At 59.3% G+C, this 16,151-nt stretch overlaps 1 protein-coding gene across 2 annotated transcripts in view; it reads right to left on the bottom strand.

Annotated features, from left to right (window-relative positions):
• Positions 1–7,822: 7,822 nt before the first annotated feature.
• CPZ (carboxypeptidase Z) overlaps positions 7,823–16,151 on the bottom strand; it is a 23,790-nt gene continuing 15,461 nt past the window's right edge. For both annotated transcript variants that reach the window (XM_028090048.2, XM_028090056.2), the window contains 4 exons: positions 13,606–13,741; positions 11,349–11,488; positions 8,463–8,562; positions 7,823–8,190 (listed from right to left, as the gene is read on the bottom strand). In XM_028090048.2, coding sequence (XP_027945849.2) covers positions 7,823–8,190; positions 8,463–8,562; positions 11,349–11,488; positions 13,606–13,741 — 744 coding nt within the window. The remainder of the gene's footprint in view (positions 8,191–8,462; positions 8,563–11,348; positions 11,489–13,605; positions 13,742–16,151) is intronic.

The raw sequence follows: 16,151 nt of genomic DNA, 5'->3' as shown, positions 1-16,151 counted from the left end.
TGCTTCCCTTCACAAGCTGGTCACAGTCTGCCTGGCACGATGAGGGTCCAAGGACAGGGGTCAGTGGGTGACTCCATCAGGCTGGGATTTCCCAGGCTCCCAATCTCTGTGGGGTCAGTCATCTGGTGGTGTTCTCATCTGTAGACAGGTGTTCACCATCCCTCCTTTCTCTCTATAGGACTAGGGGAATGGGGAGGTAAATGTTTAGAAACATCTTTTGAGGAAGTGAGCTCTCTCCAGGGGGAGCTGCAAAGTCAGCTCCCTAGAGGTGAGTCTCCCAGGGCCCTGACAGAGAAGGACAGCCTCAGTCTCTGGACCCAGAACAAGGCTAAAGACAGCATCCACTGTTTCTCTGATGGTCTCCGCTGAGAATCAGATGCCCCCTCATACTTTCTCGTATGTTTTGTAGTAGCTTCTGATGACAACTAGTTGGGGTAAGAACCAGAGAGTTGACTCAATAACTCAACCTTCTCCTAACCACTAGACCTCCTAAGTGCCCCACACGGAGCGCTGAGGCTTCGGGGGTGCGGCCGAGGCAGAGGTCCGAGTGTGTGTGTGCCCAGGTGCTTACACTGGTGTGCAGTGTTTCCCTTGTTATTCCTAAAAGGACTTAAGACAGCACCTGGCACAGGGGACACCAGAGCAGGAACAAAGGCCTGCATTAAGGCAAGGTCAGCCCACGTGGCTGGCTAACACCCACAGCCCAGGAGGGAGGGTGAAGAAGCCTTCACGGCTGGCGGGGCTCCTCCACGTGACACTCGTAGCCCTGGGGGTGATGCTCCCTCCAGGGAGAGGGGAGAGAAGTGTGCTGAGTCCCAGCACAGAAGAGTCGATGAGAAGAAGAAAGATCACAAAGAAGAGAGCGAAGCAGCAGAGAGGTTGTTGGGAAGATGGTGCCCAGAGGCCCCTGGGGAGGCCGACCCAAGCAGGCTTCGCCATGCAAGACCAGCAGGACCACACTGGCTCATTTCCAAATGGGCCAAATGGCTGGCAAAGAGGAGCTCTGTGACTCGATGAGCAGGAAAGCCCGGGTGGGGATGCCAGGTTGCAGGGCTGCAGGTTGCAGGGGTGGGAGAAGGGCGGGCCCCGAGCAGCCCTGCCCTTCTTGCTGAGTCCACGAGGACAGCGACACACTGGCCTCTGTACCCAGGCCACATGTCCGCATGTGTGTTTGCAGCCAGCAGCCTTGGCGGATGCGGTGACATGTCCCCCGGGGGAGCATAGAGCAGCAGGTTCCCAGCCTGGCATTCCTGGTCAGCGATGCAAACCCACTGTGGGCGTGGTGTCCACCTCCCAGTCACCCCGAGGACACAGGGACAACAGGAACACCACCAGCGTCATGCTTAGCGTTTGCTGGGCCGGGAGTTGGGAACTTCCTTGTCTCTGACCCAGGAGTCTCGTGTCTCGTGCCAGCATCCACGAAACAGTAGTGAGCTAAGGTGTTACTCTGTAATAAGGCAAACTCCCAGACCCTGCCCTGTGGGAGGTAAGGAGGCGGCGAAGTGCCCGAGAACGCCTCCTGCCATGGGCGCCCCGCCTCCCAGCCCCCCGCTCTGACAGGAGCAGAGCAGAGGTACCTGGAGGCTGGCACCACCCCCCAAGCTACTTAAGACCATGGCTGCAGGTTCTTTTTCCTCTTCTTCCTGCTCCTCCATTCCTTGTCTCTCATGCGGGTTCAAGAACGACCAGCTACATTCTATGGATCAGTGGGGAAGACAGACCAGTTGTGACTGGGTTGCCGGTAAAGCTATGGGACAGGACAGAATGCGCATGGGGTCCCGAAGGAGAGGTCGAGGCTTCAAAGGACTCCTCTTCCTACCAAATATTCTCCAGGAGGCCTGTACCTTGGGGCACATGTGGCCAGCCTGCAAACTGCTCCCCAGCTCCCCCACCCTGGGTCTACCCTCCATCCTGCACCCCAGGACACGAGAGGCCCTTGTAAGTGCCAGAGTGCCACCTGGCTGAGCGTGATCGAGTTCTCAGGGACCTGCTCTGCTGGTCGTGGAGAGAGGCACAGCCCGGGGGGGGCACCCGTGGCCCAGGCTCCCCACGCACAGCGAGGCCGTCGGTGGCCCAGACTCCCCGCACACACGCTCCCTGTCCTGCTGGAAGCCATAGCCACCCTGCCATCTTGGTTAGACAGTGTGATTAGGTCTCAGCTGAGAGAGAGAGACGCAGACTGGGCTGAAACAGGCCCCGGTTCTCTTTATTGAATTGGGCAGGCAATATTGGATTTATGGGACACAACTTTCTGATGACAAAAATGATCTGTGTGGCCAAATAAAGATGAACGAAGCTCAGAGCCAACTCAAAAGGCAATTTTGGCCACTAATCCACCTCCCGGGCTGCTTATCGCACCCTAGGATGGTGTCATCTTGTAGTGTTGGGATATAAAGTGCCCTTTTGGATTTTTCTTAAGCCGACATTAGAAAATTGTGTATAAATTTAATCTCAGCTAAAAGGTAAAGATAGTCCACAGCCAAAGGGCAAGGCCACCATCATGCAGCAACCGCTGTGCTTTATGTCCAATCAGACGCAAAACACGAGGAGAAAATATGGTCCTCTCGACTAATCAATTACATTTGAGTAATTGATCGTATATTATTATTGATGAAAGCCCATAAGATGTGAGTTAGAAGGGACTAGGTTCTCAAAAGATTAGATTTGTATACGAAAATGGAAGGAAAAACATGACTCTCATAAAATCATTTGAGAGTGGTTTACGGTTTAATGCGTGGTGGGACAGGGAGGCCGGGCCCGAACGGCTTCTGTCATCTGCCTGTGTGTGGGTGTGGCTGGCCCACAGGGGAAGAAGGACCACAGACGCTCAGCGGAGAGGGCCGTCGTGAGGCCACGGGAGCTGTGGTAGGGAAGGAGAGGCGCGGCGGGACGGCCTCAGAGGGCCACAGCCGTGGGACAGTTGAAGGAAGGAAGGTGCCCCGTTTCAGGAAGTGCTTTCTCACGAAGGGAAGTATCTAGACAGTCATGGCTTTCGGTGGGCAGCCAGGGACATGCTTATCCCCTGCCCCGCCCGCCACTCCAAACGCACCCCCGCCCTTGACAAGCCTGTCCCTTGCACAACACCCAAATCAGGGGCCCGCTGCACTCATCCCCCTACTCATCATTCAATCTTACTCGTTCACGGAGCATTGAGGACTTGCAAGGAACTGTGTGCAGTGGGGTGGCAAGCTGGGTGGACGCCAGGCCCCCTAGGGGCCACAGATGAGAGGAGGCTGAGGCCCGGCAAGTGTGACAGCATCCCACCACTGAGGACGGATGAGGGGCTCCGGGAGCTCAGAACCCCTCACCCGCAGCCTGTAAGTCCTCTCAGCTCTGAGCTCCCCCCAGACCAGCACCTGGGGTCACTCACACCTCAGCCGTGGGCGATCCTTCCACCAAGCCTTCTCCCTGACCTGTTGTTTTTTTTTAATTGAGATAAAATTCACATAACATTAAATTCACCATTTTAAGCATCTTGAAGTACATAATTCATTGGGTTCTAGTAGACTCACAGAGCCGTGCGGCCACCACCACTGTCTGATTCCAGAGTATCCCCATCACCGGGAGGACCCCCTCCCATCAGCAGTCACCCCCTGCCCTCCCTCTACTTGGCGAAAGCAGCACATCCGTCCTGGGGCATGAGATCTCTCCAAGTAAGCAGCTTCCTCCGGGTTTAGTTTTCATAATTTACATTTTTCTATCTTATATATTGAATTTATATTTTTCTGGGAAAGCACCTCTTTTCCTCTAGGCCTTCAATTTTATGGCCATAGAATTCATTTAAAATTCTTTTAAAGATATTTTTAGATCTCCTCCAGTTTTTCAGTTGGGTGTGTTTTCTCATTTTTAAGAGTATTCTGTGGGCTTTCTTTGTTTACTAATCAGGTTTATGAGAGATTTGTCTCTTTTGTTGATTTTTTTAAAGAACCAGCTCTGGGGGTGCCTGGGTGGCTCAGTTGGTGAAGCGTCTGCCTTCGGCTCAGGTCATGATCCCAGGGTCCTGGGATCGAGCCCCGCATCGGGCTCCCTGCTCAGCGGGGAGCCTGCTTCTCCTTCTGCGTGCTGCTCCCCCTGCTTGTGTGCTCTCTCTCTCTCTGACAAATGAATAAATAAAATTTGTTTAAAAAAATAAAGAATCAGCTTTGGGGCTTATTAATACTTTTACTGTTTTGGTCTGTTTGCTATTTACAGAATTTCATCTTTTGTCTCTAATTTTCTCCTCTTCTTATCTTGTGGATTTTATAAAAGGTGATGGGTCAGTTCCTTGGCTCTCTGTCTCCCCCATCAGTGATGGTGCACCTGCTTTACCTGCTTCTGGGCACCAGCCACCACGGGCCACAGAGGAGCTGTCCTCATCTCCTCTCCCCCAGTAGCTTCCTCCCACAGTCCCCTTTCCTTTCCACTCCATCAATGTCGTGCAGAGTCTCAGCGTCTTCCAAAATCCATCCTCCCCTTTTGCTATGGTAACTTATGGAGCCCCCCATTTTTATGGAGCACCCTCCCATCCAAGACAAAGACTACAACTCCCAGCATTCTTTGAGGCAGGCCTGCCCACGTGACTGAGTTCTGGCCAATGAGATGTGAGCAGAAGTGATGGCGTAGAGGGGAAGCTTCACCCCAGGATGGTGGAACAGCAAGTGGATGGAGCCTGGGGTCTCATAAAACATCCTGCTGTCTGGCCACCGCCTAGCCCAGACTTCTGTCCTGGAAACTAACTTCCACCGTGTTACTCCACCCTGTGTTGGTTCTCTGCCATGCAGCTAAATCCAAATGGTAAAGGGGTTTTTTACCCTTATTTCTAATTTGTCTAGGCTATGGCTGGAGATAATCTCCACCTTTTAAATTTTTCTTAAGGTGTTCTTTGAGATGAAGCATATTATCAATTTTTACAAATGCTCAGTGGGTTTTGGGAGGAATGTGCACTCTCCACCTGAAGTAAGCAATGCCTCATACACATTCGTTAAACTGAGTTTGCTGGTTCCGTGCGTGACTCTGTTTCTCTAAAACCCAGCTGACTGACTGAGCCACTGGACTGGTCTGATTCCCAAAATGACACATCACAGTTCCTACAGGAATTCTGCCTGTATTTTTAAATGGCTTGGCTTTACATCGTTAGCCACTAAGTTGATTAGTGTATAATGCAGATTTATTATTTTATCTTGGTCATAAATTGTTTGATCCTCCAACGTCTTTCTCTTCCATTTACTGTGTTTGATCCCCAGTCCCACCTCCTCTGCCACCGATGAAGCCCTTGTTGTCCGGGCGTCTGCATTTCTTGGCTTCCCTTCACGTCCTGTATCACTTGCTTTCAAGCGTGCTTCCTTGAAGTACACGCTGCCTTTTTTTTTTTTTTTTTGGTAACTCAAATTGGTGGTTTCTGCTTTCTTAGTGGAGGATTCAGCTCATGCACATTTCTGGTGGTCTGCATTTTATTCCTTCCGTGTTCTTGTGCATTCATTCTATTTTCCTTACTGTGAGATTTTTCGCCTTTTCCTCACTTCTGCTGCGGCTCGTGATGCTGTTCACCCTCCTGTTCTCCTCGGCAGCATCTGAGAGTGATGCTGGGCCACCTTCCCTTTCCCTACCTCCAGATTCAACTGCCAGCTCTTTTGTAAGGACGCCTACCAGCAGTGACACCCGGAGCGTGCACGCTCCCTTTGGAACCCCCTCCCTCCAGTGTGCAGAGAGCCGGCCCCCTGGAGGAGAGCTCACCCGGCTCCCACAGCCAGAGCTGCCCCGTGGGCCCTGGGGGGCTCCCTGCTTCTCACTGAATCCCGAGGTCCCCACCATTCTGACATCCCCTTCAGTCTCACGGTGAGCACAGCAGGTGGACCCTAGCTCTTAGCCTCCTCCTTGTGGGGGTTCTGTCCTAAGTTCTATCAAAAGAAAAGATCATAGGAGCCACCAAAACGGTCCCCTGCTGGCCAGAAATAGGAAGCCCAACCTGTCCCCACCTGACCCTCCCACTGCCATGGTCCACTGCCCACAGCCACCCCCACACCTCTCAGGCAATCTCTCTCCTCATCCTGGCCACCCCCACCCTCACCCCTCCCCGGGGCCCAGGCCTCAGCTCCTGGAATGAACAGGTGCCCCGTTGAGCTCTTGGCCTTCATGCCCACTCGGATAGGCTCTTCTCCAGACAGCTGCGGACAGCAGGAGCCTCACACAGGTGCCCTGCAGGAGGCACTGAGCAGCCAGCAACACGCTCTGAGGTCCCAGGCAAGCGGTGCCAGCTCTCTGGGCTGCACCCCCATCAGTAAATCGGGAAGAGCAGTCTGCTTCACACCGACCTGGTACACAGTAGAGCCAAATACACGATGACCTTCAGAACCACTGGACACAGGGGTGAAGGTAGGTCAAGAGCCCCAAAGGATGTCTGACAAACACTCTGGATCACGACCGATACACACATGCTCGCTTTGTGAGCCGCTGTGTCCCGGCCAGACTGAGGACCTGAGCACGCCCGCGCCCCCGCTCCACAGAGACCCCACCCCCTGGTGCTGGGAGCACACCAGCTTCTCTCAGCTTTCCCGGAAGCCTTCTGAGATGGCAGAGGCCAGGGCCAGCCATCAAACCGTGCTGATGTGCCAGTAGGGGTCATGGTGGGGGTCAGCTGGGGTCAAGGCACTGCGCACATGGGATCCCCATCCGGGTGGGGGCCCCAGTGGTGCAGCCAGGAGCAGCAGGGAAGCTGCCGTGTTGCAGACGATCCTTCTGTGATGTGTTGAACTGCGTTCCCCCAGAAGGTATATGTTGAATTCCTCACCCCCAGTATCTGTGAACCTGACTGTATTTGGAGATGGGGGTCTTCCTAGAAGTGATCAAACTAAGATGAGGCCGTTGGGGTAGCCCTGATCCAATAGGACTGGTGTCCTTTTAAGTGGGAAAGCAGGAAAGTAAGGCAGACAAGCATTGACAGAAGATGGCCCGCGGATGTGGGGAGAAGCCAGCCGTTTATGAGCCAAGGACACAGGCCTGGCGTGCATCCTTCCCTCGTGGCCTCAGAGGGCACCACCCCTGTCTACACCTTGACCTCGGGCATCCAGCTTCCAGGACGGTGAGAAAACAAAGCCCTGTGCCTCGAGCCCCCAGCCTGTGGCACGTTGTTACACAGCCCTACCTGATTAGCACACCTTCTTTGCCAGTGTTCTCTGCTGGGCCGCATGCCTCCCTGCCTCAGGGATCCTAGGACCCATGGACCTGCCTGACTATAGAGAGATGGGCCAGGTGGAATCCTGTGGGGAGTTTGGGGCCTGGGGGTGGGTCTCTGGACCTGTGTTGGTGGCATCATAAGGTTGAGAAAGGAGTTAAGGGAGATGCTTCGTGTGGAGGTAGGGCCCCATCAAAGCCCGGGAGCCTCCAAGTGTGACCCTTGGGTGATGCTACAGTCCCTGAGTTCTCACCAGCTCTCCTGCCCTTGAGGTCACCTGCTGCCCACCCCCCACTCCTCCCGGCCAGACTCTCCTGAAAACTTTCTCCTTTGCATCCCACCTCCACATACTCCCAGAGTCTCTGCTCCTGGCTGGCCCTGCACCTCCCTCCCCATGTGTCACCTCCCTGGGAGCCTCAGTGTCCCCATCTGTAAGGTAGAGGGCCCCTCTTGCTTTGGGGCCTCAGGGTCCACCCCACAGCTGGCTGCCCACGGGACCACCTGCCCCGGGGCCATTCGGGTGGACGAGGCCGGCGTGCCTCATGCCCAGAGCCTCTCACCATGGCCGACAGTAAATAAAATGACTTTAATAAAACAGAAACAGCTTTACAAGGTGTCTTCCGAAGACAAAATCAAGAGCCTGGAGCCTCTGAGCCAGAGGGTGGGGGGCAGCTAGTACTTGAGCAGCCAGCGCGGCTTGTGCTGACTCAGGGATGTGAAGTAGGACCACCACCACGGCTTACTCCCGCCCGCAGAGGGCTGCCTCCGTCCCCCGAGCGGCTCCCAGCCTGGCTCCTCGGGCTCCCCGTATGGGCTGGCACCTCCCGGTGGGTCTCGGGGCCCAGACCCATTTCTCCGTGGCCCGAGGAGGAGCTTCTTGGGTCCGGTGCCCAGAGGCTGGAGAATGAAGTCCACGCGGCCAGCCCTCTTCATCCGGGTGGGGATGGTGACCTTCTTGATGACCTTGGAGTAGCCGGGGGCCTGAGCTATGACGATGTGGGACCCCGGAGGTAGCAGTCTCCAGTAGTCGCCATCTGGGGCTGTGAACAAACAGAACACAAGTGATTCTCAGACCCAGGTTCACATTCGGGCTTGAGGTGCTGAGACGCGGGGGTCTGAGGGGCATCAGCCTGGAGGGCAAGCACCCGCCTCTGTACTGGCCTGGAGCACCCTTCCCACGGCTTCCTCAGCCCAACTCTTATTCATCCCTCAAAACCCATGGAGGATGAGTGGAGCAGCCCCTCGGGGCACCGGGCCGATGACCGCTTGCGGGAGCCAGCCACCACGACTCGGGCCCCAGGAAGGTGCTCACCTGTGGTGATGTCATGGCGGATGCCCTTGACCAAAATCCGGGCGTTTTTGACCGGCTTGCCAAATTTGTCCATCACCACACCTTTGATGCCGCGGTGCGCCTGAAGAGAGAGAGAGAGGGGGCGCGGATAGGGTGTGTGCTCTCCAGAGGACGGGCGGCCTAGCCCAGCCAGCTCCCATCCGTCTGTCCTCAGAGCCCCCTCTTGCGCGTGACCCTGCAGTTCTGCTCGAGGGTCCACCCAACCGTCTCTCCTGGGCCGGGAGTGCTGAGCAGAAAACCCCGGAGCTCGTCTCAGCTCCCCCTGCGTACACAGAGCAGGCCGGTGTGGCCGCTCCTGAGCGCAGGCCCAGGGGGGACACGGACCAGGGCGTGGACCCTCGTGTCAGGCCCGGCCAAGGCGTCAACCGCTCTCTGGTCTTGGACAAGCGACCCTGCCTCTCAGCACCACCTCCCATCTGTAAAATGGGCCTCGGGTGTCGCTGGAGAATGGCCCACAGCAGAGCCGGGACTCGGGGCAGGTCCCGGTCTAGGCGCTGCACGCTCCGAGCACATGCCTTCGGGTGAGGAAGCTGCACCCCAAGCAGGGCCCCCTCAGGACTGCCTGGCCCTGTTCACGCTCCTTCTCCTAAAAATGTCGACAATAAACAAGCCAGCCCGCCCTTGCTCTATCGGACTGCAAACAACTTGGGGCCCACGGGTCATGTCAAACGAGGCCAAGATGACTGGGCGGGAGGGGAGACAGTGCAGAGAGACTCCTCTCTCCCGGAGGCTGCCCCCCACAGCTGCAGTGCTGCCCCAGGCCTCCGACCCCCCATCCTGCCCCTGCTCTGCTCAGAACCAACCAATTCCTCTCCCCCACACTCCTCTTCCTCCAAGAAGCCCTCCTTGATGACCAGCTACATCAGAGGCCTCCTCCGGGACCCCCAGTGCTGGGCTTCCACACTCCCAGCCCTGATCTCGCCATAATGTCACCATCTGCCCTCCTCCCCCCAGCCTAGAAGAGAGACCAGACCACATGCTATGTGTCTCATTTCATGTCAGCTTGCACGGGCTAAACTTTGTTCTGCCCTTGCTTTCAGGCTGAGGAGTCACCTTCCTGCAGACCCAGGACGTGGAGCTCTCCGGGAGGGAAGGAGACATGGTGCGCACGCCCCTCCCTTCCCAACCCGGGGAGATGCAGACACCCACCCAAGGTCTGGTCAGCATCACTGTGAAGAAGGCCTCCATGGGCCATGACAGACTCGATTCTTATCAGAAGCCCCAGCACGGCCTTCCTGGGGCATCGTCCTCAGAGGCCAGCCACACCCGGCTTCACGACCCGCCTGCCACCCTTCCGTGCTCACTATTAAATCTTTATACCCCAAGACCTCACATACAATATCCACAGAGCAATCCCAGCCCCGTTTAAGGCTCCTTAAAACTAATTTTCACCAGACAGCCGTAAAATGAAATGAGCGAGGGGTCTGGCCCAGACCCATTACTGAATGATGACCTGCCCCACACAGCAAGAGGTCGCAGGCACAGCCATAAAACAGAAGCTTGAACAACACTAACAATGTCCAGCTCTTATCTGGGCTTTGCTTTTTATCCGACAGCGGCGACTGCTGATCCAGGAGGCTCTGCTTGGTTCTTGCCTGGAGGAAGGTTCCTGATCTTTCTAGAAAGGATTCATTGACAGAACTGAGGTTTGGGGCAGGCAGATCAGAGTGTGAGCTCTGAGCTCTGGACAGTCGCTGGGCGACACGGGGCAGGCCCTGTCACTGTCTGACCCTCTGTCTCCTCCTCTGGTTTTCTCGTGGCTGCTGAGAGCCAGGCCTGGGAGCCCACGAGTGACCCAGCAGCCCCAGGCCAGGACCGTCCTTCCATGGCACCTGTCCCTCGACCCACAAAATGGGGCAGCCCCTTCTAACACTCAGGACTGGTGTCAGGATTGAATGCCGTAGGTGGGGGGTGCCAACTGTAACGTGCTATGCACGTACATCCCCTCACCGTCCCCTTCGGGACCTCCTGTATCTCCCTCCCTCAGGGCCTGCTTCTCCCGGGGACATGTGCCAACGTGTGAGTCACCTGAGTCTCGAAAATGTTCAGGAGAAAAGTCACTGGGGCATCTGCAGAGCCATGCTAGGCTCCTCCTCACCCCTTGCGCGCCTGTCCCATGAGGTTACCGCCCTCAGACCGCCACTGTGAGCCACACTGGCAGGCAGGACTGGGAGAGGCACGGGCCGCGGTCACCACGCTGCTGGGGGACCACTCTGGGGATCCACTGACGATTGTTCTAGCACATTCCCAGTGGCTTCTGCTCAGCACCACCACCTATTTCTGGGTGACCGTGGCCCCAGGACAGCAGTTACCCCTCAGTCCGGCTGCCCCACCCCACCCCTCTGAGCCCGAGGAACAAACATGCTCCAGGCCCCACTGCCCAGAGCATCATCCTGAGGCCTCCCCCCGACCCACTGCCCAGTCCGTTCCCGCATCCACGCTCCTCACTGTGGCCTGGGGACCCTCCCACGCCATCCCTACTGCCTGAGCTCTTCCACTGCCTGGCTCCTCCTACTTCTTCATGATGCAGGCGGGTGCCACCTCCTCTACCACCTCCATGGTCTCCAAGGCTGAGTCAGGTGCCATCCCTGGGCCGCCTTGGTCCCTGCATCCTCCCTGTTCGGTGGTGCCCCTTTAGGTCCTGAGAGCCTCGCTATCGTGGGGGCCCCAACGCATGCCCCCTGCGGTCCCAAGCGCCCCCAGGGCTGGCCGACAGGAGGTGGCCAGTGAACGGATGGACGGCTAGCCAATACACAAGTCAGGGGCAGCCAGGCAGCCGCGCAGCCGCGCACCCGGTCCGCCCCGCAGCGCCCGCCAGGCTGGCGGAGCGAAGCCGTGGGGGCTCACCATCTCCACGAAGTTCAGGAGGGGCTCCTTGTTGTGCTGCCAGATCGTGTAGAGGGCCTCCTCCGGGGGGAACTTGACGCAGCCCAGCTCCACCGTGATCTCGAAGCAGTTGCTGTGCAGGTAGTTGAAGTCGGACATACCTGCGGCGCAGGGGGGCAGCCTGAGCGCGTAGCCGCGCTCGACACCCGCGCGCCCGCGCTGGGCACCCACCCCCCCCCCCGCGCCCCCGCGCTCGACACCCGCCCCACGCTCGACACCCGCGCGCCCGCGCTGGGCACCCACCCCCCCCCGCGCCCCCGCGCTCGACACCCGCGCGCCCGCGCTGGGCACCCACCACCCCCCGCGCCCCCGCGCTCGACACCCGCCCCACGCTCGACACCCGCGCGCCCGCGCTGGGCACCCACCCCCCCCCGCGCCCCCGCGCTCAACACCCGCCCCACGTTCGACACCCGCGCGCCCGCCCACGCTGGACACCCGCCCTGACTCGACACCTGCGTGCCCGCCCACGCTGGACACCCCCCCCAACTCTGGCCGGCGGGGGCAGGGCCGCCGGGCAATCGTGAGTGGCTACTGCCCCATCCCCACTTTCCGGAGGAGCAGACCGAGGCGCGGGCCGCTGGCAGCCTGACCCAGGTCCCACGGGGGGAAGGGACGGAGCTGCACTTTGAACCCAGGTGTTCTGGCACCCAAGTCCTTGGGCTTACGCTCCATCTTGTGTGCCCCTCGGTGGGTAAGGAATGAGCCGATTTCCAGTAGAGACACATGCGCCCCGGCGGCCAAGCCTCTGGCCCTCTCCCCTCTCCAGGCCTGGACCCCAGGACAACAGCGTCCATGTACCTAGCCAGGCCCAAGAACAGCCCTGGGAGGAAGGTCCTTTGGCTCCCACTTCCAGGGAGAACACAGGCTGCACAATCCAGTGGCAGAGAGAGGCTTCGAGAAAATCGGGCTGCCGGCCACCCACCCACTCCTGCCCTCTGCCCCATCGGCTTTCAGAGTTTCTTGTCCAGTAGAAGCTACACCCGGTCTCCAGGGCAGGCCTCCTGCACGGCCGGGGCAGCCCTGTGTTGGGAGCAGAGGCGGCCCCTGCACTTCAAAAGTCAGCAGCCACTGCTACCGACTTCACCTTCTGCTATTGCTATCAACTTGAACTTCAGGGCCCGCGGGCCTTCCCCAGGGGCATGGGGCAGCTTCTGTCCCTCAGAGCCCAGGTGCGTGGGTCCCTGACTCCAAGTCTCGAGCATGACCCCATGTCCAGAGCCTAAAGGGACCCACGGGGTTGGTCGGAGCCTGGGAGAGGCAGCTGGGCTCACTGCCACAGGGGCACAGACCCAAGGACAACACAGGGCCGGTGGCCAAGGACAGAGGGCCCCATGCCCCCGGGAAAGGCCCACCAGGGCCGTCTGGGGGCAGCAGGGGCAAGGTTGCTGAGCAGGGCTGTGAACTAGCTTCAGCACAGGAGCTGAAGGGGCTGTCCTCTGCCCACAGCTCTGCCCCCGGTGGCATGGACGCCAACAGGCCCTTCTCTTGCCCGAGCCCGATTTCCACATCTGCCAAATCTCCCAAATACTAAGTGTCGTGCCAGGGTGGAGGGGAGGCAGGCAGAGTGCAGGAGCACGTGGGCCTTGCCCAGCAGGTGCCTCTCAGGGCACACAGGGTCCCGTGCACCCTGCTTTGCTCTGTGTGATGTCCACCTGGACACCCAGTTAACGTGGAACTTCAGAAAAACAATGAATAAAGTTTTAGTGTAAGTATATCCCATGCAGTATTGGGACATACTTATACAGGACCAAAAAGGCTTCATTATTTCTCTGAAATTCAAGTTTCATTGGAGTTCTTTATTCCCTCCTACCCCCCAAGAGGCAGAAAAGAATTGGTCACAGGTGGGGTCACTCAAGGTCAGCTCTCACGAAGTCCCCCCACAGAACCGGCGGCGGGGGGGGGGGCTGGAGTATATAGCTCTGCCACACCTGTCACCGCCACACCTGTCACCACCACACCTGTCACCGCGAAGGTCCTCAAGACAGCAGCTAGAACTGAAGCCAGACCCCACCACACGGGCGGGGATACACATGCTGCTGCCTCCCCCACACTCCAGAAGTTCCAGAATCCAGTTCCCACAAAGAGCTGCTGGGAGGAGATGGCCGTTCCCTTCCAGCCCCTCCCCACCAACCTCCCCCTCCCCCTCACACCCCCCCGAAGCCCTCCCTGCCCCACCCCCTCCCCGTCCCCCGCCCCAGCCCAGCCCCCCCACCCGTACCTCCAGTGAAGCTGTACCAGTCCGCCCCGTTGATGATGCTGCCCCTCTTCAGGAAGTTGCCGCCGCATCTGTTCTCCGACCTGTCCATCATCATGGGGTGGACATCAGCATAGGCCCTGGCCAGCAGCTTGAATATCTGGAAAGAAGACCAAGGGACAGGTTTCTCGTGAGGCCAAGGCCAGAAGGTGGGGCACCCTGCAGCACGCTCTCAACGCTGGGGGCAATGGGGTGAAGAGGGCTCTGCAGCACAGATAGGAGGGGGATGGTGTCCACGCAGATGGTACAGCATGTGCAAAGGCCCGGAAGTGGGAGAGCCAGAGCTCAAGGCAGCTGTGGTGGGAACCTGGCACCCTATGGAGCCCCTGCACACCTGGCTAGGGAGGGTGGGCTTTCTCCCAAGAAGGGGGTGCACTGAAGGGACGCTGGCAGGGCTCCCCGAGGTCAGCTCTGCAATTTCCCAGGCACTTCCTGCAGAGGGCAGGCCTCGGGAGAGACGGGGGCCTGTGGCGGGCCTCATGTGCACTGACCTCCCCACTGACTCCTCTATGATAACCATCACCCCATGTTCCCCAGGGACAACCTGGGTTGTGGGAGGCCCCCACCTGCTGCCACACGCGTGCGGTTTCTACTGTGGTGGGTGGAGGGACATGGGACCCAGGGCCTGCACCCCTGGGGGCAGCCTTAGGGGCGGGCACGTCTGAGTGTGTCCACAGCCCCTGCCCCCGGCGCAGCACTCCCCCCCACCCCAGGCAGGAGCGCAGGTCCTCCCGTGCCTGTGTCCCAGCAAAGGACACGGGGTCTGCTCAGGGTGGAAGCTCCCAAGCTGGGGTCATGTGGACAACAGGGCCCAGGGCACTACGCTTGTCAGAGTCGCGTGGCCCTGGGAGAAGTCTGTCCCTGCGAGGGGACCCCTCTGCAAAAAGGGGGAGGCTGGGCATGTGGGGCCAGGCCACAGTGAGGGTCTCTCCGGTGGGGGTCATGGTGACTCCAGGACCCGGGGAAGGATGGGTCCAGTGTCTCTGGGGTAGGGCCGCGCAATTTTAGCTCCGTCCCTCAGACACAAACCAAGCACCCAAAATACAAGCCCACGCATGGCCCACAGTCACGGAGGTCGGCAGGTCATCCAGCAGCTGTCCTCGGCCCGGAGTCCCAGGGACCCAAGGAAACGGCCTTCTGCCCACAGGTGCTGACGGGGTGGTCTCGAGAACTCTGCTGGGGTTCCCCCCTCTCTGGCCCTCCCCTGTCTGCCAGCAAAGCAGCGCCTGGCCTGGCGAGGCAGGCTCCCCACACATCCTGCCTCGGTCTCCCCCCTGTCGCCCATCAGTCAGCCCCACCGCCACACCGCCTGCCCTTGGGAGAGCAGGGAAAGTCATCGTCAGTCCCCAAAGCCCAGGGACACACAAGCCGCAGGCCTGCTGGGAACAGGCCCGACCTGGGGGCAGGGCACCGGACAAGGACATCAGGAGGCCAGCCGGCTGTAAATGAATGAGGTGGTGTGGGGGGGTGGGGGGTGCTCTGCAGGAGCTCAGGCCAGGGGCTGCCCAGCTCTGCCGCCTGGGACCCTCTTGCTGGGGGTGGGCTGGGTTGGGGAGGGTTTGAGGAGGACCGAGCTTGAGCCGAGCTTGGGAGAAAGACTGTGGCTGAAGGGACAGGTATAGGGGGACAGACGGCCTGGAATGGCACCAAGAGGTGCTTGCTCTCATCCACGGGGCACCACGGGAGTTTGGGGGAGGGGATGTGGAACACCCTGGCCAGCCCCTCCTTGCACTCCCCCGCCCCCCAGCGCCCCTCCTGGGGCCCTGGTTTCCACAGAGACCACTGCTGGCTGTGGGCCTGAGCATGATCGATCCATGATTGATGGCTGGTGGGGAAGACTCACAGTTTTCTGACTCTGGTGGGACTCGTTGAGGTGAACTCCCCCCCCCAGGGACATCCTCATGCATCTGCCTCTGGACTCAGACACGGGGCCTGGCACCGAGGGCTCTGGCCGCCAAGGGGACCCGGGCCTTGTCCCGCTGTTGGCCCCGCCCTCTGACAGCCCGGGGGGGTCAGGGGCTGGTCCTGCTTGAGGCCGACCAGCGCACGACATCGGGGGGCCGGGAGGGGAGGCTGGGGGAGGCTGAACTGACCTGCGCGGCCGAGGGAGGGGAACGGGCAGGGAGCTACCGACAGCGGTCCACGCAGCCCCCACTCCCCGCTCCCTGCCCTGCCCCAAAGCAGAGGGCAGGCCTGGCTCCCCACCGCCCCTGGTCCACCGGGAGCCCTGCTGGGTGACTGAGCAGAGAGCTGGGACCTTTCCAAGCCCCCAGGCTGGCCAAGGCCAGAGCGTCCAGCTTTGTCGTCCCCAGAGGAGATGGGAAGGAGCCCAGGGACTGGCCTTGGTGGGAGAGGGGTCACCGGGGACAGTGTGGGCAGCTCCTTCAGTGAGCTTGTCTGTGGGCCCTGGACCACACAGATCACCCCCTTCGCCTCCAAAACACGGGAGGTGATGGACTCCCACCTCCCAGACCAGCCTGCATGAGCTCCGGGATCAGGCTTGGGAAGGA

This window comes from Eumetopias jubatus, unplaced genomic scaffold (genome assembly GCF_037043125.1).
Source record: "Eumetopias jubatus isolate StellerSeaLion01/CBP00866 unplaced genomic scaffold, mEumJub1_p1.0 scaffold_2, whole genome shotgun sequence".
NCBI lineage: Eukaryota > Metazoa > Chordata > Mammalia > Carnivora > Otariidae > Eumetopias > Eumetopias jubatus.
The sequence above is the reverse complement of the archived record's forward strand: the minus strand, read 5'-3'. Positions and strand labels throughout refer to the sequence as shown.